The sequence below is a fragment of the Ruditapes philippinarum genome, unplaced genomic scaffold, assembly GCF_026571515.1.
Source record: "Ruditapes philippinarum isolate M1 unplaced genomic scaffold, ASM2657151v2 ctg5576_1_1_1_1, whole genome shotgun sequence".
Lineage (NCBI taxonomy): Eukaryota > Metazoa > Mollusca > Bivalvia > Venerida > Veneridae > Ruditapes > Ruditapes philippinarum.
The window spans coordinates 184807-208031 of record NW_026854164.1 but is presented as its reverse complement, the minus strand read 5'-3'; the positions used below and the strand labels follow the sequence as shown (position 1 = coordinate 208031).

The 23225-nt window shown below is 31.7% G+C and overlaps 1 protein-coding gene across 2 annotated transcripts in view; it reads right to left on the bottom strand.

Annotated features, from left to right (window-relative positions):
* Positions 1-16033, bottom strand: part of LOC132739227 (sacsin-like) — an 85511-nt gene extending 69478 nt beyond the window's left edge. Inside the window, exons 1-3 of one of the 2 annotated variants that reach the window (XM_060726892.1) lie at positions 15924-16033; positions 14661-14712; positions 7954-8063 (exon numbers count right to left, since the gene is read on the bottom strand). In XM_060726892.1, coding sequence (XP_060582875.1) covers positions 7954-8063; positions 14661-14664 — 114 coding nt within the window. In that variant the 5' untranslated portion in view covers positions 14665-14712; positions 15924-16033. Of the gene's footprint in view, positions 1-7953; positions 8064-14660; positions 14980-15923 lie in introns of those variants that run through there. The other variant, XM_060726890.1, reaches the window with a different exon arrangement.
* Between the last annotated feature and the right edge of the window lie 7192 nt (positions 16034-23225).

The following is a 23225-nucleotide window of genomic DNA, read 5'->3' as shown; positions in this document are numbered from 1 at the left end:
TTAACACTATTTCATCAGACAAAACATTGTACATTAGACCTAGAGATTGTAACTTTATTGAAATATATCTGTCAGTAAAAGGACATTCAGGAAAAAAACCATCTGCTGAGACAAACAGTGGTCCCCAAAATGAGTTGATATCAATTAGTTCATCTGGAAACTTTAGTATACCGTAAGGTTGGGACGGTATAGATTTGTTCTGTTTGAGCCACTGATCAATTTCACTTTTCTGTAGATCAACAGCATAATACAAAAGTTTTTTCCTCTTTTCTTTTATATCTTCTCCAGATGAAAAGTCTTCAAGATTGGGGAACAAGTACTCCAAAAAAAAGGTTTCTGTCGTAACTGTCCTCTGTTCTATCATTGACTGATCAGCTTTTGACAACATGTCATAAACGTTATCTGAAACATCTACAACAAATTCGTTTAACATCGACAATACTTCAAATACAATATCGCCAATTTTACATGTACGCAAACTCCTTTCGACAAATATACACCTCGAAATATCAAACCACTGTCCGTTTTTTTCAAACACATCGTAAATGCCTGGTTTGACAACATTTCGATAGAATGCTGCTGGTAAAAATTCTAAAACTTCTGAAGTGTCGTGTTTCGGCCAGAATTGAGAAAAATGATATTCGCCTATAGAAATGTGTGAATGAAGTTGTGTCAGTAAAAATAGTAATGCCTGGGTTACGGAATCTTCAAGGAGATATCTATTCCAGTCTTTCATTTTAACATTTTTGTCATCTTCCGTCGCAGTTCTAAGTTGTCTCCTGTCTGATGTTACTGCAAACTGACTGTTTATATGGAACGGAAATTTATGCTCTATAGGTAATGGCAGGAAAAAGAATAGATGTCCCGTTTGATAAAAACACCCCGGAAGTTTATCGAGCGATGAAACATTAACTTTTCCTTCTTTCGTATGCTTTACTGGTATCGCTACAGCACCTAGCGGTAGGGTTCCCTTTTCTTCGTATGACATACAAATAGTTTTTTTCTCTATACCTGTCGACCAACAAATAAACCAATCTACTTCTGACTCATTATCTAGAGTTTGTGTATTGAAATTTGAGTGACAGTAGGCTTTAATACGAATGGAAACTTTGTTTATGGCTTGTAAAGGATTGTGTAATAGTGTCTTGGTTCGTTTACGTTCCGAAGCCTCGACTAGCATAGAGGAAGCATTTAATCCGGCACCATCTTTTGCACACAACCGAACAGGGATCTTGTGAACCTCAAATAATAATGATGCCTTTTTTGGATCATGTTCCGTTTTAGGTATGTGTAGAAGTTTGAAATGCACAACATTCTGATTGAATAGAAGCATGTTTGCTGCCATGGACATTATTTTTTCGAATAACTCCTTGACCTCTGTTCTCGTGTAAACTACATCACTTATATCACTTGCTTTGTTTCGCAATGGTAACCGAAACAAAGTTCCTTTGAAAAAAGGCGATGCGGTGTCAAGAATTCTGCAATCAAATATACCTTCGAATGGCAAGAATTGATTTCGGAGACTTTTTAACAGTTTTACGTTACTCATCTTTCTAAAGTTGACACGGAGTCCTGGGCTTCGTCCAGATAGAACATTCCCAAGATGTGACATATCAGGGTCAAAAATCACCATGTTTTCCCCTGACACAAAACTTGGTACATCTGTTATGTTGTAAACGGAGCAAAATCCTAAACCGAATTTACCGATTTTGGTAGAATCGTCTTCTTTTGTAGCACCACTAAGTTTTGTTATATTTCTAAAGTCAGACTCAGCGAATTGTTCGTCGTTGTAAGCCCAGATAGCTGGTCCTTGACATTCAGCCATTTTGTCACTAATAAGTCCTGTCTTTGCTTCGTTATTTTCTCGCTCATCAAACAAAATACATAGTGTCTTTGCCCCCGCATCATCAGCATTTTGAAACAATTCTTTAGCCACAGAAAACCCATCAACATATCCTTCCTTTAAAAGATTTCTTAGCCGTCTTGTTAAAGGTTCTTCTTGTCCCCATTCAGCAAATGCCTCTGTGTCGCTCATCATTTGTTGGCGTAATGACGGAACACCGAGAGCCTCAGCTGTTGATATTGGAAGGTCTGGGTGAATGTAATAAATGTCACCATCGAATTGAAAGTCCATGTTTTTCAGCCATTGTTCATCACAATAAGTGCAGGACTCAGTTGGTATCATTTGAATGCCACCACTTTCTCCTATTGTTGGAAAAAAGATATTTCTCTCACTTCTGACAAAGTCATCAAGAAAGCTCTTTTTTATTCTGTTCAAAATTGCTATAGCCATTTCTGTAAATCTCTCTGCAACGTCGTCATCATCTATTGTCTGTTGTTCTAAAATCTTTATTTGCTGCAAAGTTGCCACATACGAATCATATCCAATCGACCGTAGACATCCAAGTTGCATAAAAAAGTCTGCTAAAGTCTGAAGTTCTGCAGGAAGCGGATACAAAAATGGTTTAAGGTCTATTTCGCCTTTTGATTTCTCAATGTACATTGCTTCGACAGGTTGGAATATGCTTCCATCCCAAACAAATGAATTATTTGGTTTTGGAAACCGGTTTTTGATCATTATTTTCAGATCGTCTTTCCCGACCTCATCCTGTTTTGAAAGCCATTCATAAATACAAGTAACAATAGGCAGATATGACGCTTTAAGGTTTGACTGATATGTTTTTACAATAATACGTAAGTGTTCTAAGACCATGCTTACTTTCGGTTGGGAATCCCACTGAAAGACACTAGACAATGCTTGTAAACGTTTGCTATCAATTATAAACATAACTGATCCAATCAGATTTACATGCTTGGCTGAGTGAATTTCCATTGGTGTGCAAATCAAGGTTGAGGTATTAGAATTATTATTCTGTCTGTTTTTTAATGGAATATTTTTAGAATAAATATCTTCCATAGTGTCCTCAATAAATATGCATCTCCTGGTGTTAATAAAATCTTTTTGAACAAGATGACTGTATTCATTCATAACATGTAGTAATGCTTTGCATTTCGTTAAGTCCAGTTCTACAGTTCCATCAGTCATATGATGAATTGCATTACTGACACGATTAATATCATGTACGGTAAGGTTTTTTATTGTTTTGAGCCCGAGAGATTTTAAACCATCAAGCAATAAAGGTCTATGCTCATGCTCGTCTAATACTGGAAACAAAGCTTCCCCCTTGAACAGATCACATATCATCTGTTCGGATGGATCGAACAAATCGCTTGGCTTGTAGAACAACTCATCAGTGGACTTAACAAAAGCAACATGCTTCAATTTTTCTTGAACATCATGATACTGGAAATGTTCTCCTTTCAATATAATCCAAAACACAAACGTTTCCTGCTCATTTGATTTATATTCATTTATACTGCAAATCGTTTTTCTTACCAGTTCTAGTTCAGATACTACATTTGCGTCTAGACGTTCTGTTAAGACCTTTTCTTCATTCGAATTCAACATAATGATTGTAAATGGAAAATGGACTGGATATTCTTTACCGTAGTAAACCTTATCTATTTCATTCAATGAAACAAGATCGCTTTGTGTTTGAATTTTATATCCTCTGAAAAGTCTAAGTTTCCGTATGGTTTGCTTACCAGTTTTACAAATACTGGTGTGTATTCGCTCGGCCAAAAACCTCAGCAGAGCAGCACTACTCTCATCACAGGTGTCGTTGTTGAATTTGCACACTTGCTGAGATGATAGTTGCCCGAATAGAGATGTTATTCGTTTACTCGTGTCGTCATATATAAAATGACTTATAAGACCAACGTCAATATCAAAGGGGATGTTCTCAGTAACTGACACCAATAACAAGTCGAATGCACGTTTTATTAATACTCTATCCTCGATTTGGTTCAACAATGGTAAATGTAAAATGTTCGTACTAAGTTTTATCAATAAGAAGTCAGACATATTTTCCCCGTTATCCACACTTATTATTGGGAATATTGGACAATCAATAAACTTCTTTATAGAGTCTCGAAACCTTTTTTGAACCAAATTCCATATGTCTCTTACCCATTTTCCCCATTTCTCAGCTTCAGATTGTTTAACATGAACAGTGTCTATTCCTCCAAAGTTGTTCTGGAGAACGTTGGTCAGCATAGTTACAGTAGCATCGTCACTCAGTGGTGCAAGACAGTACTCGCCTGAAATCATGACATAATGTGTTCTTAAATCACATAATATATTTATTACATTTAAACAATCATTAATATTTACTTAGATACATTGCATTGTGAAATCATGCATAATTGTATATGTTACACTTATTAAAATCACTATTTTAGAATACATGTATAGTTAATGAGTATGGGGGATAACAAAAATATAACAAAACCACTACTTTACCTTTGTCAGCAAGTTCCGTCAGGTGTGTTATTGTTTTCTTTCGAAGATTCACATTGACAAAATTGCTTTCTTGACCGGGAAATGTTTCAACAATATCATTTGTCTCCACTATAATTTCTTTTCCTGCAGAAAATGTCGTGAACGTTCCGTCTGCAAGAGGCAAGAGTTCCAGATTTTCGAGTCCCTCTGTAGAAGAATCCAACATTACAAATTCAAAGAGATCTTGTTTTTTATCTAAATTCAGACCTTTGTAATTGCTGTGGTGTGTCAATGCCATGTGCGATTTAAGATACGCTGGTTTCGCATATGTTACTTTGCAGCCTATCTTTTTAAAAGATTCCGATACATGGTCGGGGACCACAACGGCATTGACTTTGTCTAAAATAAGAAGATCAAAAACGGTGTCCATGTATTCATCAAGTTGGTTAGTTTGTTCCGCACATTGCCTTGACTTTGTGAACACTGCGTCACTGATCTGAATCCATCTTCCACCATCCTGTTCAGTGTAGAAAATGGATTTGTCATTACAAAGTTCTAGAACCATTTCAGCTAATGTATGCCAATGTTCATTAACAACCAAAAGGTCAGGCACTGCATTGTACAATGCCTTCAAAAGGTAATCTGGATTACTCTCTTTCTGACACAAATTTGCAAGTTCTTTCAACAATATTTCATAGGCCTCTGGTAATACTTGTGTCAAAAGCTCAAGATTCCACTCGATTTTCTTATCACCTTGACCCTTAGTAAGGTCCCCTTGATCAGGCCATCTTACGTGTCTTCTGTTCTGACTTAATGAAAAAAATCCATTGATGTGAACAGGTAATCCTGTCATGGATACATTTTCTTGCGGTAATGGCTGGTAACAAAACACATGACCTGAAGTGCTTGTAAAGTCGTTTTGCTCATCTATTGATGCTGCTACACCAACAATATGTGGATAGCCAAGCTCTTTGTCTTTCATCAGTAGTCCCAGCTTTTCAGATATGTCTCCACCTTTAAGATAATTTACAATCAACCAACGAGATTTTGCAATCTTACTGTCTTCTTCAAAAGTATTTGCTAATGTTTGCACTGTGATATCGAACACCCATTGCTTTGAAACATCAGGTACTTCGTTTTTGATATCTTGAAGCTCTTTAAGAAGAAGTGCTCTTACCTTCTCTATGTCATTGGATTTATTATTTACTGATACGATAAAGTAAGGTTTTCCTTTTCCTAAGTTCATTGAATTCAGTTCTTTGAAGGATAGATGAGAAAGATTTTGTTGCCCATTATCAGAATCTGGCATGTCAACATACAGCTTGATACTACAAAGTGTCTGTAGGAACAACAAACTTCTATCCGACTCTGATATAAATGCATGCAGTAAGTTGTAAACATTTTCCTCCGTATATGTGTTTTCAGAAAGTGACGAAAAATGCTGTCGCAACGGAAACCAAAACATGGTACCATTGTATAAACCAGATGTCAAAGTGTCGTCGTCAAACCCAAAGGTATTGATTAAGCTGTTTCTGTAGTCATTTTCATTAAGACGGTGCCACTTGGTTAGGTCTTTCAATTTCACCGTCACACAGATCTTCCCAAATTCTTTTGAATGTGGATTTATGAAAAGAGCACATTCTCCGCTTATGATGCAAGGATAATCTGCAAGAAAAGTTTACTGAGATGCTGTTTCATGCTGCAGAATAGATTATTCATTTATCCTGCAAGTAACCTTTATTTTGAACAGGTAATGAAGTTGTGAAGATAACACTTATTTCTGTTTAGTTTATATAATTATACAAGTGAAGAAAACTCACAAATTAGCGTTATACAGATCTTAAAGTGTTTTCAATGTCATTAAAACGAAAAGATGTTTGTACATATATTACCTGATATATTTTTATCTTAATAATTGTAAAATTTGCTTTAGTATACCTGTTAGGTGGAAGACAGACTTAAAGCCAAGGCCAAAGCGGCCAATCTTAAGAGGATCGTCTCTTTTGACACTTGTATAAATCGAGCGAATACCTATCCAATCATCTTTGGTAAAAGTTTTGTTGTTGTAAAAAACCAAAGCAGGTGCCTGTCAAATAAAATATTTCCAAGGCGATGAATTTAGTTGCAAAAAATATAAAAATAAGTAAACAAATTCAATAACCGATAAACGCATGATAATCAAAAGTCTTAATTTTGCTTTTATTTCTTACATTGTACAGTAAACTCGTTTTTATGACTAGTGCATCGTTAACTTAAAATAAACCTCTCACAACCGTGTGAACAATTTATCTTGGAAGTTGACTTTTATTTGCTTGCAAAGTGTTGGTGCGAAGGTTTGTATGTTCTTCTTTCGCTTAAGCATCTTTACGCTAACAATTTGAAATGTCCATGTAATTGGAGTTTATCCATGAATCAAGTTACTGGATAGAAACGAAATTGATTCTGAATAATCAACCGTAATGGTTCATGCCGTTCGCTGAAAAATATACATACGACTTGTATGAATATTTGCTAATGGTTTCATCGAGACACTGGTGTATACATGTACTTACTCTGAGAAATCGACAATATTCTGACTCATCTTCACGCTCTGGATTAATTATTCTTCCTTCATACAATATGCGCATTTCTGTTGCATTTGCATCGTCAGCATTTTGAATAAGCTCCTAACAATTTGATAAAATATATAGCATTTGAACTACTTAATTTTAGCTAAATATAGTTCAATGTGAGGGGAAAAAAGCAAAGGTTGGGTTATTGAATCATTTAGCATATATCTCTGTAAATTGTCTTTATCCAATCTGAATGTTTTTAAATTAGTAAGATTCTAACATACGTAAGTAATTATCCACAATCAAAACACAAATTTAGTTTTATTCCTAAGAACAATTCATACTATTTTCCATGTTTGGAGTCCATTTTGTGTCCACCTAGTATTGATGCTGTACGAGGAATCATGCTTAGACCGTCGACCTCTGTATTTTGAATGTTCATGTAATTAATTTTATAGAAATCATGTATAGTACTCTTACCTTGTATGTTCTTTCATTATTTTATTACATTATTTTAGATGTTTTCTCTGTTTATGCCTTCTCTGTTTGTTTAATGTTTAAAACACTTCCATTGGTTGCATTTATTATTTGTACAAATTACTTATTTGCTAGACTTTAGTAATCGTAACATAACAATTATGTGCTGCCAGCGAGTGTAATTTGATCGCCATGTACTTGGGACGATACTTTGTTAATTCATGGCATTGTAGGACGGTAACTGTGCTAATCTTTTAGTAAGTCGACAATTATTTACGTTTTACTCCCCTACTTTATTATATATTTGATTAGTGCGTTTCATCATAACTTTCCTTTGAAGTTAACAATTGTTCTCTTATATGTCCATTGCAGTCTTTTCAAAACAAAACCATTTGCATGGCAAAGGTTTCAGTTTTTTCGCCGAGAGTTGAACTGATACTGTTATCATAAATATATTATTAAAGAAGGCTGTTTTCAGTGGTTGCATTGATAGTAATTTTGTCAGAAGTACAGGTCTAATAAGCATAATTATCTTCAATGATATATTTATATTCAATATTTAATTTATACCAAAACATTTACCTTAATGATTTGCACATCATTTCTGTACTCATCAAGGATACGTTTGATCTGCTCCAACAGAGGCGGCTGCTCGATGCCTGAGAACTCCTCAATATTTTCTGTGTCGGAGTCTGCAATTTTAAAAATCTTTATGTATCAAATAATTGTTATAAAATTTATAATACAAATGTGTTGCATATTCAAAACGAGAGAAACGGAGTATGTACATCAATCAATCAAATTAATTTGTTGACTACAATATGAACTAGAGAGGCCATAGGAATATCCATATAACCTTCATGACACAGTATTTTATGTACATCAATTTATAATTATTTCGAAGTTAAACATATTACTTCGTTTTAAGTTATTTTGCAAACAAAACATTGTGAGATATTGGAGCTTTATGACTGACCGTGACCTTGAAGCGGTTACGCGGCGGCACGGGCATTGCACAACTTATAAATGTAAAAATTTAACACTAGTTTGAAATATTTATTAAAGGAGTCAGTAAAAGATTTATAAGACCGACACAAAATTATCTGAATTTGACTTTCAAGTATAACTTGACCTTGAGCAAGCCGATGCTAGCATGAATTCTGCACATTTACTTGTTTAGATATAGATTTGAGCCAAGGTTGAAGTTCGTTTTGTAGGATTTTAAAAGACATAAAGAAGGGTGTGTCTTACATTATCTATCATGAACAAACTCGATTAAATCGTGTCTTCAGTTCGAACCATTTTTTAAAATTTCTTTTTGAATGCATTGCTTTTAAGAGATATGCCTTTTATTTTTGTAACGACTTATATGTAACCCTGCCTCTTTCGTTTTTAGTTTTGTTTATATATTTTCTATTTGAAATTTAACTTAATATTGTATGTAAGTATTTTATGAAATGATCTGAAAATATTTTATATTTAACTTTTGTTTATTTCGAAACAAGATAGAGCTGCACGAATTAACCTGTTTAATCTTTTTTTACAACCGAAATTCAAACTTTGGCATTGTTTTCAGTGGTATTGTTTGGTACATTTGTATGCACCTAGACATTCTGCCGATTATGCATTTTTACAATACATGTCTTTCAGAAATATTTACATAGTTTAAAACTGTCATTGAAATTTGTAGATTGGTTTACCGTATTATTGTTTGAATATTTGTCCCTTATAATGGCATGACTAAAATATACCAATGTTTTCTATATTGTTTTTTTGTGGTACGCATTTATTGCAGAAATAATAATATCATGAATATGAAGAAAAAATCATTTTTTTTATAAGATGATGGTGCACTTACATAATGTTTTCAAAACATGCTGTATGATAGTTCATTAGGTATGCAGATATCACACAAATTACAAAAAATGTTTTTACACTGAAATCAAATGCCAGTACTGTTATAGTATTGGGTCATTTAAATGTTATTCCATTTGAACAAAAAACATTCAATAATGTTTTACTGTGTTATAGTATAATCATTAAAGGACATACCGTACAAACATTTGTTAATAATATGTATTCCAAAAAGGAAGTTGCAAGCTTTAGGCTTATAATTATTAAACATTATTGGACAGAATATTGGTTAAGTGAACCTGTTCTTATAATTATATTAAAAGTCTATTAGACCAGATCTTTTTATGCAGCCCTGGCAAAGTTCTGTTAATAATTCTTCGAAATGCTGATACATAATATACATTTCATCATCAATATTTTTACAAGATGGTAAACATTTGTTATTTTGTTGGGTTTTCTCTGTATTTTTTGTAAAGATCTTAACTGCAACATTAAATACTGATTTGATTCGAAATCTGGTTTGGTATCAATACCACATTTGTTAATGAACTTGTATTATTTTAAAACAACAGTCGAGTTTAGAAGTTTTTTTGTAAAACGGACAGGACTTGTGATTTGATTATCAATAATTCAACTTGTAACAGATGTAAAATAGTCAAACAGAAATTTACAACACAAGCTACAAAGAATGGATACAATGCCAATAATCTTTAAAGTTAATGTTAACTGTTAGATACTTGTACAAGTATTAGCAAAACTGTTTTCAACGATTGAATACCTTACATCTAATCTGTAGAACTGAATTTGTCAATACTAACATACCTTTCTTTAATTTTAAAAGAAAAGTCACAGCGGTAGTAAATCACTCATTGAGTTTGCTAAGCTGGCGGCAACACTTAGAAGCAAATTTTTTAACTTATGGCAGCGTTTAGATACCTTGTCCAATCTACTAGACTTTTCATAAAGACATCGAGTTATTTTTTGAACGGGGGATTTTATTTTCAAGTCTAACCACTTATTGCTTTCTTTTACCTTCTGAACGGACACTAACCAACAAGAAGTTGTTGCGTACGTACGTTTATTTGAAACCCTTGCCCTGTCCATAACTGTCATGCACCTAGGAATTTTGAAACCTTTTAGCACAAATAATTAGCATGGTGAGACGGTATGTCATACGGAAGATCTAGAATAACGAGGGATATTTGTGCTCTTGTCCTAAAGTTAAGGCATTGTAAATATAAAAAGAACTATTTTATCAACTGGCATCTGTTTTCTTACTTTATTATTTAAAACGTCTTTTTATTAAAGAATCACCTATGTTTTCCTATCATAACATCTTTATACATAATATTCGGTTTCTTAACATACCTATCGGGGATATCAGTGTTTTTCAGTTACTAAAATTTAATCTCATACATAGTCATTTATGATACGTTAGTTATTTATGATCTGTTAGTTAATTATTCAAAGGTTTATTATTTAGTACAAAGTTGTGTGGATGTAATAAATGTTATGCAATCAATTACTTTTAATATTCATTTTGACATGTTAAGTTAAAGATATATTCTTAAATTCAAGCAAAGTCTTTATTCCGAAGGATAACTCTTATTCCAGATAGCAGTGTCAAGTGTACAAAATTGTCCCGTATTTTACTTCAGTGTTGTTATATTTTTCTGGTCCTTTTGGGATCATTGGTTGCATCACATTGAGTGTTAAAATTGGGTACCGCTCAAGCCGGTGCTAGGCGCATTAAGATTTTTATTAGCCCTCTTGTACAGACTCAATTATATCGAGTATGCAATTCCAATGTAATTTTGTTGTTTTTTAATGCTTCCAAGGGATCAGATTTTTAAACTTCACAACATAACAAAGCTCTCTTGACGGTCATTCTGTCTGCCATCTTCCCCATATTGTAAGGAAATCAATTCAAATTCATAATTTTTTATAAGTATTATATTTTTGTATTTATGTGTCGCATTTTGGCCCTCCTTCTGTCGTATTTTCGCTTCATCGCCTCGAAAATTCGAAAAAGCGAAAACACAAAGAGACTTTGTCGTCCCTTCGTGCTTTTGCATTTTCGCATTTCGAGGTGAAGAAGCGAAAAAACGACACAACGTAGTCACCATTTAATCATTTACATTGTGCAAATTGTCAGCGAAAAAAAATCCTTTAAAACGCTATCAAATCGATCATTAAGTTATTACCAAGTCTTTTTATATGATCTATTGGATAGTGTGCCAGTTATGAAAGAATTTCACATTTTATGATTTAAGGCTATCTTACTGCAATAGCGATCGGCGCTAAAAGGCGTGAGAAATGATGCACTTACAGAATTTTTGTCATTAATCGTTCCTTCAGTTTTCACATAATATTGTTGTTTAAATACCTGATCAGCCCTCAAAATTAAAAGTGTCTTTATTTCTCAAAACGGTTTGACTTGTTAAGCCCTGTTGTAGTTTTCAGACAGATACCTTAGGGTCATATTGCTGAACAACAATTTGTTTCTTTTACATTTAGGTATTATAAGTACAGTAATATAGTTTATTAGTATCTTGTATTGAAGGTAAAAAACAATAACTTTGGTAACATATTTGTTGCATGTACTTTAATGACCAATTATTTGCTACATGTGTGAAGATATAATATAACACGGAATAGAGTGTCTCCGTTTTATCAGAAAGGTCAAGTGATTTTGTGAAAATAACACTTGGATGTTTGCCAGTACTTAATAGAAGAGGTCTACTATTTTTAGAAAATCTTGAAATAACTATAACCTTTAAATTTTTTGATCAAACAATGCATTCTTTGTCTCTATAAAACTGTCATGCCATTATTTTGTTTACCGTATTTCATGTAAATAATGACCCTAACTACAACGTGCCGTATCGTATTAATGCAAATAGATTTATATTTTTGTAGTGAATTCGAAGTGAAGCGAAAAATAAAGACAATCAATCATGACAAAAGTTTTATTTAATTAAAATGTATTAATGTTTAATTATTAAAAGGTTGATCGCAATCAAACATATCACTATCGTATGCTATAAATATGAAAACAACGCAATAATTGAAGGCTACGTGAGGCGATGCAAGATAAGAACAACGCAAGTAAGGCACCAATTGTATTTTATTGTTATTCAAGACTTTACAGAATTTCCCTTTTCAAATTCTTTTTTCGAATCATTTGCATAATGTCCCATGTTCGATTATTACATCTAAAACTGTGCTAATGGTCCAATTATAATAGTTGTACATCGAAGGACATGAAAATAGTTCACTTCATCAAATTATCTAGGTCAGCTTATATCAATGTCCAATTTTACATGCATGGTTCAAATTTCATGACCAACAAAAAAAGAAAATCACATCATCATAATCTAGCTAGTTGATATTAAAGTTCAATTTTCCATGTAAAACTGTGCACATGGTCCAAATTTCATTGTTGTACAACAAAGGACAAGAAAGTAGGTGACTTTCTTAGTCAGCTTACTGTAAATCATGTTCAAAATTTTAATAATTTAACTTTGGAGGAAAAAAGTGCTAAAAATGTCTCAATAAAAAACGTCTAAAATCGGGCTGATAAAATAATAGAAATACGATTTCGTATAACTCAGTGGAAATACTTTAATGTCTTAACAGAATGGTCATAGTTTCTCGGCCACGAAGCTCTCCGGTCGAATTTTCTTGCAGTTTATTATTCCTTTCAGACAAACATGACTATAATTGATTAGTACATATTTCAAACAGAGCGTTTCAAAATGCTTATTTGATCGTTATTATTTATTTTGTTGGCAATGACTTCGTGCAAGTTGTAAAGAAATTATAACTGGGCCATTACGTAAGAGAGATTGTATATGTTTCTAAATATTATATTATACCGAACACAATGCAAGTGTAAAATACAGTGCGTTTGTTTTTTCTTTCTCATTTTATCAACTTTTTCATTCACCAACAAAAGTAGAAAATTCGATTTAACATTGTAAGAACATATATCTACACGTTAAACCTGATCTTCGACTTTAATAAATAATATCATGTAACTTGACATGCAAGTGTTTTTCCTATTCTATTTTATCAGTATTTGAAAATATACAAGCATTGTAAAGTGACGATAATCTCAATGCTAATCCGCTTGTTTATAGACGAATAACCAAATTTCTCTAGGTAGAATGTTCACTTTTTACGGGCGTATAACTCTCAAATTCTTTAATGAAAACGTATATATACAGGCAATTTATTTAAGATATTAAAGGAATTTCCAGCAGATCTAAAATATGGATATGAATTTAAGATTCAGGTAATTATCAGACTTTTGCAATAGCAACAGAAATAAATAGCAATGTTTGTACGCATGTGAATATACTATCCGGCACATGACTTTCCTGTAGTCATTAAGCCCGTCTATTTCATAACCCCGTCTAACTATTCTATTCTACAAAACTCTATAAATTAAGCCCATCTATTCATTAAGCACATCTATCTATTAAATCTCTCTATTTATAAAGCCCGTCTATTCATTTATACGCTCTTTTTATTAAATCTATCCATTTAATTAGCCAATCTATTCATGTATTTGCCAATTTAGGTAGACCAAAAGGTTCAGACGTGAATATGGGGGGAGCAGGTCCTGAAATGTATTGAAAATCATACCACCTTAAAGCATGTTCTGCATTGTGGTATTATGGTGGGGAATTATATTTCATTTATAAATAATAATGGAAATTCCTCCATTTAAAAGAAAAACTATCTTTAATCTATAATAATTAGTTGAGTAATTTGGATATGAACTTTCCACTACAACTTTAATGCTCCCGAAAAAAAATCTCAACATCCTCTTTAATTAATCTAACTACTTTGTTTACATTTTAGCCTTAATTGTCCTGGAATTTCTTTCAGGGGATAATCGGAAAATCTGTCACCTGTCATAATGGGAGGTCTGCACAACAAGAATTACATGATGGAGCATGTCCTTTCCTGTAAATCTAGTATGAACGTTTATGAATTCAAGAAATAGTTGCCGTCGCACAGACGATTTGCTTGTTTATCTAAGTTTTAATTGGTGTTGTACTTCAAATATGAGTTAACGGCCTCGCGGCCAACTCTAATTCGGTCACGTGACACTCATAATCATTTGAAATTATAGGCAATTTTGTCACTATATGTAGTCATTAGTATATAAAATTGACATAGATTTAAAGCACTTGACCCTCGTTATATGTTTTGCTGGGGTAAAAAAAATACTTTTTATGACTATGATCAACAAGATGTTAGTGGGGATAACCTTGGGTAATTACCAGCAGCGCAAACAACATCAATTGTATAATAAACTAACATATAAAAATATAACCATATTATTACTCGTAACGTGAAAAGAAAGGACAGCAAAAGTATCAAAACTAAGATATCTGATAATAATATATTTTAAAACTACTTACCCATCGTTGTCTCCGCTCCAAAACTTCTGTATCTTACATCTCAGACAGAGGACTTGAAATTAAATATAACATTCATGTCACACACGATATAATTGCGTGATAATTGAGCTTCTAACAAAAAGTACTTAAAGTCAAGTGTAATCTTTGTCATATACAGTTACGGAAAAAAGACTCAATTTTCCGAAAATCGTTTTCTGATATCAGCACAAGTACTTTTTTTAAAACATTTAAAATGTCATGATCAATAGAGTTATGTAAATTGTATATCTATCGGTTTGTAATTTTTTTGCAGATAGATCTATCAATATCTGCTCAAAAATATCGATCAGTGTATATACTGTGGCCTTGCATTTTAATGGGTATCTAATTTTCTTTTCTTTTTTGTTTGTAAAATTATTTAACCTTTTCCCCCATAAAGACGTTTTTGACGACTTTTTGTCCCCCCCTCCTTTATTTAAGGCCTCAAACAGTGAAAAAGTGTCCAATTTAGGCCCAAAACTCTGTTTCTCGTTTGAGAAATGTTGCTTTAAAACGTGACCACTTTTTCGGCGCAAAATGTTACATCAGGGTTTTGCCAGAAGGGGGATGTGCCCCCTTCTGTTTGGGAGGTTTGAAGGGGGCGGAAGCCAAGAAAATTTTGGACATGTGACAGGCTGAAAATGCCCTCAGGTCGATCTTATGGTAACTAGTAACCGACGCTGAAAAGTCTTTCACTCTGTCTCAATTCATTTAGAAGTTGCAGCACTTTGAAATCAGTTTTGATGAAAAAAATGCAAAATAGTGATATTTGGCAATTTTGAGACGTCTCCCCGTTCCCATGGTAACAGAAAATTGACGATTGAGCTAGCATGCTGTTACAGAGGCTATTGTCTAGTCATTATTTGTGCCAAGTTTCTTCAGTATTGAAGTATTTTTAATAGTTATATAGCATTTTGAACGGGTTACAGGAGGTTTTTCAATGAAAACGGCCATTTTTCGCAATGTGCTCATGGGGTAAAAGGTTAACTAAATGATTTAATACAATACCTCGCGCTTATTCACATAGTCGCTTACAAAATTTGACTGAGAAAGCAAAATAGAAAAAATAAAAATAATACTATTAATTAGTAAATGAAACTGCACACAATATATCAGTGATTCGGTAAAACTCCATTTACTGCAAATAAAACGTGAAATATATTCTAAAGTTAATTACATGTATTAGATTGATTGCGAAATTATGTTTGCCTAACTGTAAATCTATGAACAATAAGTACTACTTACGTCCAGTAATAAATTCCAAAATTTAAGATATATTCATGTCAGTGCAATTTCCGTAAATGTAAAGATCTAGTTATGTTAATTATGTCAATATACTATTTTCCGAAAATAAACTTAACGCTTACTTTTATCTGTAAGTAGAGGCTAGCTAGTGTTTATTAGAACGAAACGTGTATCTGTTTAAAACTTTCGTATTTAAGTGCTCAATTACACAATTGCATTGTGAAATACAGCAGAAAATATCTCTATTTAAATAAAATCTCTTTTCCCTATTATATTTCAAAATTGAAGTATCGCCTACCATGTTTGCCTTTTTTGTGTAGTATAATCAAATATTGTTAATATAAAGTAAATAGTAAAAACTTTTGTAAATAAAAAAGTACAATTAAAAGGGTATTTCCCAAGATCAGAAAAATAATCATTATGAGCAATAACATACAAGACAGTGTTCGAGTTTAGACTGTTTGTGTATAAGTAATAGAAGGAATGGTCTCGTAGAATCAGAAAAAAACTTTGATGTATTAACTTTAACGTACGAAGGCACATTGTGCCTCAGATTATTGCCATATTTTTAAAAATTGTTAGAAATGTGAAATGTGTTTAATAATAATAATAATAATAATAATAATAATAATAATAATAATAATAATAATAATGATAATAATAATAATAAAAATAATAATAATAATAATAATAATAATAATAATAATAATGATGGTGATGATGATGGTGAAGATAATTTAAAAATGAATTAAGAGCATGTTAGATGTTTGTCAACTGGAAAAATATTGCTGAAGATGTAGTTGTGTCTCATAAAGGTAGCATAATGTAAACAAAGTGGACTTCCACACATAATACTAATTCACTATAGCTATACCAATTGCAAACATAACTAAGATGCAAAAGATAGCGCATATTTAAAGTAAAAGAGTATTTAAAGTAACCGTAACAAGATATCAAAAATGAAAAAAAAAAAGGTTTCGAGAAATAAAAGTGACAGCATTTCAGAGGCATAATCGGTCTTTAGGTAGAAAGCAATTTATTAAAACAACTATAATTCACCCATCATCTGCTATTGCAAGTATCAAACTTCTTTGCATGGCAAATAACCCTAGAGCCTTTGAAACAAACAAAGTTGAACTTTAAGTGCCCTTTGCAAAGTGTAAATTATTTTGTTCACTTCACTATATTTTACTTTTAAATGCATTTTCATCAAAATGAGCATAAACCTGGAGGCATCTGCTTTAAATTGGATTGTATCAGCTACTTATTATTTCAAACTTGATATAGATACATTTAAAAGCATTCAAGCAAATGACGCAAAGGTGAACATTTTATACATGGATGTCTCAATATCAAATATCTCTAAATATAATCTCATATTAACCTGTTTAAAAGGATAGAAGGATAGAATATCAACCAGTGTACTTGTCCTCAACCCTTTGAATTTCTTACCTGTATTAATTACCTAGCCAATGTGTCATAAAAATGTTGTTTTCTTTAGTGCATACATATTTATTATAACTTAGTTTTGCCCAAATATTTGAAAAGAATTGAATGGACCTTTCGATATTAAGTTACACATTGCATGAACGGTACTTTATTAAAAACAGACAGGTGTAAAAAGTCACTTAGCGTATACTGTCACTATATAATTAATTATGTAAATATAATTTAAAATATCACGTACATAAAGTTTCATTAAAAAGTAAAATATTCAAATTAAAACATTAAAACATGTCTAAGTAATTAATATACTAGTATATATATTGTTCATACTCTTGCAGATATCTCGGATATTTGCTATCTTTTTAGCTCAACTAAACCGCAGTTTTGGTCAAGAAAGAATTTATCTGTAATTTTACATTCCACAAGTTAAGATTCAGTGATTATTTCGTTAAAAGTCGGTTTTAAGCTAAAAAGTTATTTATATCTAAATGTATTTTCAGACAGGAGCGTTATTAAATTTTTTATATAATTGTTTTTCTTGAAAGAAATGTAACAAACTTGACTTGTTAAACAGCTTAATGTAACCCGTATTAGTTTGATACAAACGTAAGAGATAATAAAAAACAAGAAATCCGTAGTCTAATAGTTCCCAGAACATTATCAGATTCCAACCATGTGGTCATATCTCGCCACACATTAAAACAGAATGCCTCATAATTCATGCTAATTTTCATGAAGATTTGAAAATGTATTTAAAAGTAATGAATTGTGAAGTGAACGAAAAAATAAATTACAAATTGCGAAAGACATCTCAAAATCACGTAAAGTCATAATATGCAAAATTAGCCTTACTGTATTAGTCACGCAGAAAAAGTGGTAATAAATACCTCAAAATCATCAAAATCAGTCATAATCGCAAATAACATGTAGACTAAAATATTGAATAATTTTACATGTCTTACAATTTTATATATATTTTACCCTTGTTCGATTTTCTTGAAATATTTTTACTCGTCTTGAGAGGCATGCAGCTTTAATGCCTGACGAAAAATACCGTTTGCTTCCATTTATGTTTGCAAAATAAAAGAATTTGAAACTAAACTTACGGATTTGAAAATATTCTTAAATACATATATATAGGCATTTGGTTTTTATTATGGCTATATATATATATGGCATAGGTACCAGTCATAATGCAGCTACATTCAAGCGAGCAACCGACCTTTTTGTTGAATTCTTGTTTCGTTTTTTTAATCAATAGAATAACTTATATATGCATGAAACCTGAAGTAGAAAGCGACTAGCAGATTGAAAACAGTGCTACACTAACGACGAAACCGCATGCAAAAATGAAGCTAACTTTTGTATTGGGCGTATTTATTTCAGGTATGTCTTTCGTTAACTAAATAACAAAATAGATGTAAATTTGATTTTAAAATGAATTTTATTTATTGTAGTTAAATAATATTTTATTGTATATTTTGTACAATATAAATTTACATAATCTTACATCATTGTCTGAAGCAAAAATATAATGTACATACAAAAGGCTTAGATCAAAAGTTAAACCAACATCCCTAAACGCTATCTTGTTGGCTTAGTGGTTACATAGTTAATAAGTGTGTGGTTTTTAGAAATTCTAAGATATTTAATAATCGATGTGAGTTTCATATATTTTTGACTGGTACGTAAAAAAATCGCTTGTCTTAAAGAAAAAAAGAAGAAAATAACAATATATCATTTAAGAGATGAGATCAAAAGAAAAAAATACGCCATTAACAATATGCCACTAGAATAAACGCACCGAAACTTGATTTGCAGCAGTTTTTTTTTTAAATAAACTAAATATGAAAATAAACATAGTACACAGATCGATTTTGAAATATTAATGAGTTAATATGAAAATAGTTATACGTATGTTTATATAAAATACGTGTCATTACTTTTCCAACACAGCTTATCATTGAAATTGGTCTTTAGTTTGATAGTTCATCCTTATTTCCTTTATTTTAAATAGCATTAGAGGTGCAAGTTTCCATTTTTGGGGATATTTACCTTCATTTTATGAGAGATTAAAAACTATATAAAGTGGAGCACACAAAGCTTCTGATGTTTCCGTTAATATTTCATGGCTAATTTCATCTGGACAGGAAGCTTTATTGGTGACAAGATTCAACAAGATATCCTTAATCTCTTGTTCATTAATTAAAATAAATCTTCAAGACATGAATAAGTTATGAAAGTAAATAATGGAGTATTAACATTTTTATCATCAATATTGAACTAAAAAGTTAATTTAAAGCATTTGCCTTATCTATATCAGATAAGAAGAAAGTGTTGTTACAATTTTTAAGAGGAGTATATTTTCATTTTGATTCATATTGATTCGTATTATCCTTTACTAGCATTTTAGTCATTTTCCAGTATTCACGAGGATTAGAACTGCTCATTTCGTGCAATGAAAATTCTGAATTATTATAAAATATTATTTACTTGCTTTCTAGAGTGCTTATATTTTACCCATACTTTTTAATGTTTAATGATAGGGCATATCTCTTTGTCTTAAACTTTTTCGTATACTATTGTTAAACTTGATTTGATAAAATTGTTAAATTTGATTTATTCAGTTCATTTACCTAAATGGTCTGTATTTTTAACCTCTTTTAGATGAGATACGATTTGCAATAACGGTCCTCCTCCACCAGTAAAGCTGTTGATCTTTAATGTGTTTGTGCAACATTATATATAATTTGTTTTTAGATTTATACCGAGGCGTGGATTACTTCTTTGAAAAATAATAAATTACAGTGTTTACATGTTTCGATTTGTACAGACACTCTGAACGAAAGTATGGCAGTTCTTTGGCTGTATCTTAAATACAAAACATGTTCATTTTCCATTGAAGGCAGACAACTCGAACTCTTATTATTGCCACCAATTACGCGTTGTATCTTTTTATTAAAGATTTAAAAAAATGAACAGTTTCATATTCAAAACACGTCAAATAAATCATGCTTATCAAAGCAGGTAAACCATTTTCTTCCTATTTCAGCTTCAACATTTAGTACTTCTTTCTCCGCTCCGGTAAGATATATTAATTGCTTTTTTCAGTTTTTCGAAATACAGTCCATATTACCTACTAGTATACAAAGTTTGGTAGTATCTAAGAAACACTTATTGTTCACCCATTTGCGTTTTCGGCGACCAATAGCTTTTGCTGAAGTTGTTTTTGATGTTGATTAAAGGCTAGAGCAATCAGTTGTCATAATTCAACCTGAAATCAAAATACAAATTCTTTAGAAACAAAATTACTTAAACGTTATTATACCATTACGAGTTCATATCTTTATCATTCTCAATTATATATGTACTTAATTGAATCCTTAAGTGGAAGTTTACTATTGTGTTTTTATTAGTATCTTTTTTATTTGTTGCTAATTATAATTTAGATGCAACTGCAAGATCATTGGCGGACTTGGTTTAATTGGTTGGACACAGATAAGGACGGCTACCTTACATATAATGACGCAGAAATAATAGCGTCAGTATATTTTTTATCAGCATTAAATTTACTTTGGAATGTTTGAAACCTTGAATTTAAGCAAATATCAACATTGCGTCTTGTTATATTGGTGACATAGGCCAATTAGTCAAATATCTATTGCCTTATATGAGTCATATTGCAGTATTTAACCTTTTAGTTAGGCGAATAAAGTGCGTATCAATGATGAAATATACGAAATTAGCTATATATTCCAGTCTGAGTAACATTAATGCAATTAACAAAAACAAAACTATACGGTAGTATGAAAGGACATAATAATGAATTATGGTTTAAGTAAGCAGTTAAGATTTGACCTGAACAGTGATTTTTTTAACAGCTTTAGAATAGTTCAAATTATTTTTTCTCCATTTCTATTAATTTGGTTTAATCACAACATGTAATATTCTTTCAGTTTGTTTTATATTAATACAGGGCTTCATGTGAATATCGTTCTCCTTTCACATCAGAAGATTGTCAGATAGTAAGTAAAAAAAGGAAGTATGTTTTTGAGAACAATTTCTTGATGACGCCTGATAATGTACCTTCAAATGTATTCGTTGCAACCTTGACGGATATGTTTGATACAGACCAAAAAACCTTCTATGATAAAACGGATTCTTTTATCCGATCATGGTTGAGATGTTTAGATGTTAACAACGACCTTCAATTGTCTTTCGAAGAGTACTCTATGGACATTAAAATCGCAGGATATCAAGCTGACGAATTTTTCTTTGCACATAAACCTGATAATAATCTGATACGTTTACAGACAGCAATTGATGCCTGGCTGGAGTTCTTGCTCTTAAAAGATAATAATAATAGTGGTACAATAGCATCTGTTATTGGGTAACATGTATCCATATTGAAGAATGAAATTAATTCTTACAACATTGAGCAATCAATTCTATTATGTTTACGGACATGACATATTTGGATAATATAATTGTATAAACATAATTAGCTAAGACTATTGTTTGTCCATACGTCTATGAATAAAAGTATGATTTCACTGGAATCATTTTGTTTGTTTTGACAACCATCCATCTGATCTACCATGTGGTGTACTAAAGGACTAGACATAAACATCAACTGGTTAATAAGGCACTACAAATAAAACATTTCCAAAATATATCAGGTTTGTTCACTTTTTGATAGAAACAATTTTGGTTAAAGAGAAAGAATGTTCGGAAAGAAATATCCAAATATATTTTAATATATTGATGCTCAATATTATAGAGACTTGAGTACGGAGATATAAACTATACCTAACGTAAAATTCTTTTGATATCAGCTGAGAAGCTTCGTACAATTATTAATATTCATAAACATTCAACGCATGTTGTCTGACAGTAAATATTCGTATACAGATTTAAAAATATTGAAAAATACCTTTAGGGCAGGCATGTATGTCCCTAACACATACGTGGAATACTTCTCTGTCACAAAATAGTTTTTATACTTTCAAGAAGGTATAATTTAACTTGTATATAGGCATAATGACTGCAGTCAGGAATAATTTATTTAAACAAAGTAGCACAAGAGATCCAAAATTGTTTCTGAAAATATTGTTTTAGAAACGACATTATCACAATAAGAAATTGCTGTCATTTGCCCATTTAAACGAATCGGGAATATTCAGGTAATTATCATCTCCGGAGATGAAAACAAAAATATAGTAAAAACTTATAGTAAAAATGTCTAGGCAAACTTTTGTGAGTTATTAAAAGAGAACTTCTTTCACGGCCTTTATGAAATATTTAAACATTATCCAAGCATTAACGGAAAACTAATTGAAATCAATTACGCCAAAGGATTAGAGGGATAATCCAACCGTGACTTTTGGTAGGAGTGACCTTATAACTATAAATACCTACAATTACAAATAAAGAAAATCCCGAGAAAAGTCAATCTCTCTTTAAAGCAATGAAAACAAATAATTCTGAATTCGTTAAAATCACGGACTCTTGAGTCATATCTAGAAACGAGAACTTACTGCTAGACTCCTTGTCGGTGGTCCTATATTTAGGGATGTCTTCATTGAATGCTGCCCTTCCTTGTTGATCTTGTTTCTCGTAGTTAAAGTGACATTATGCCCATCCAAGGGTGAGTGCACATGTGAATATATAAATAGGTTTTCATTTTGGAATAATTCCTTTTGATTTCATAATTTACTTCGCAAAAATAATAAAAATATCACGGATTTTAAGGAATTTTCTGTAAATATCCATATACCTTTCAGTTTATAAAAAAGAGTGGGGCAGTCTTTTTATATTTAATGCAGATTTATTATTTTATCCTTAACATTTTCAAAT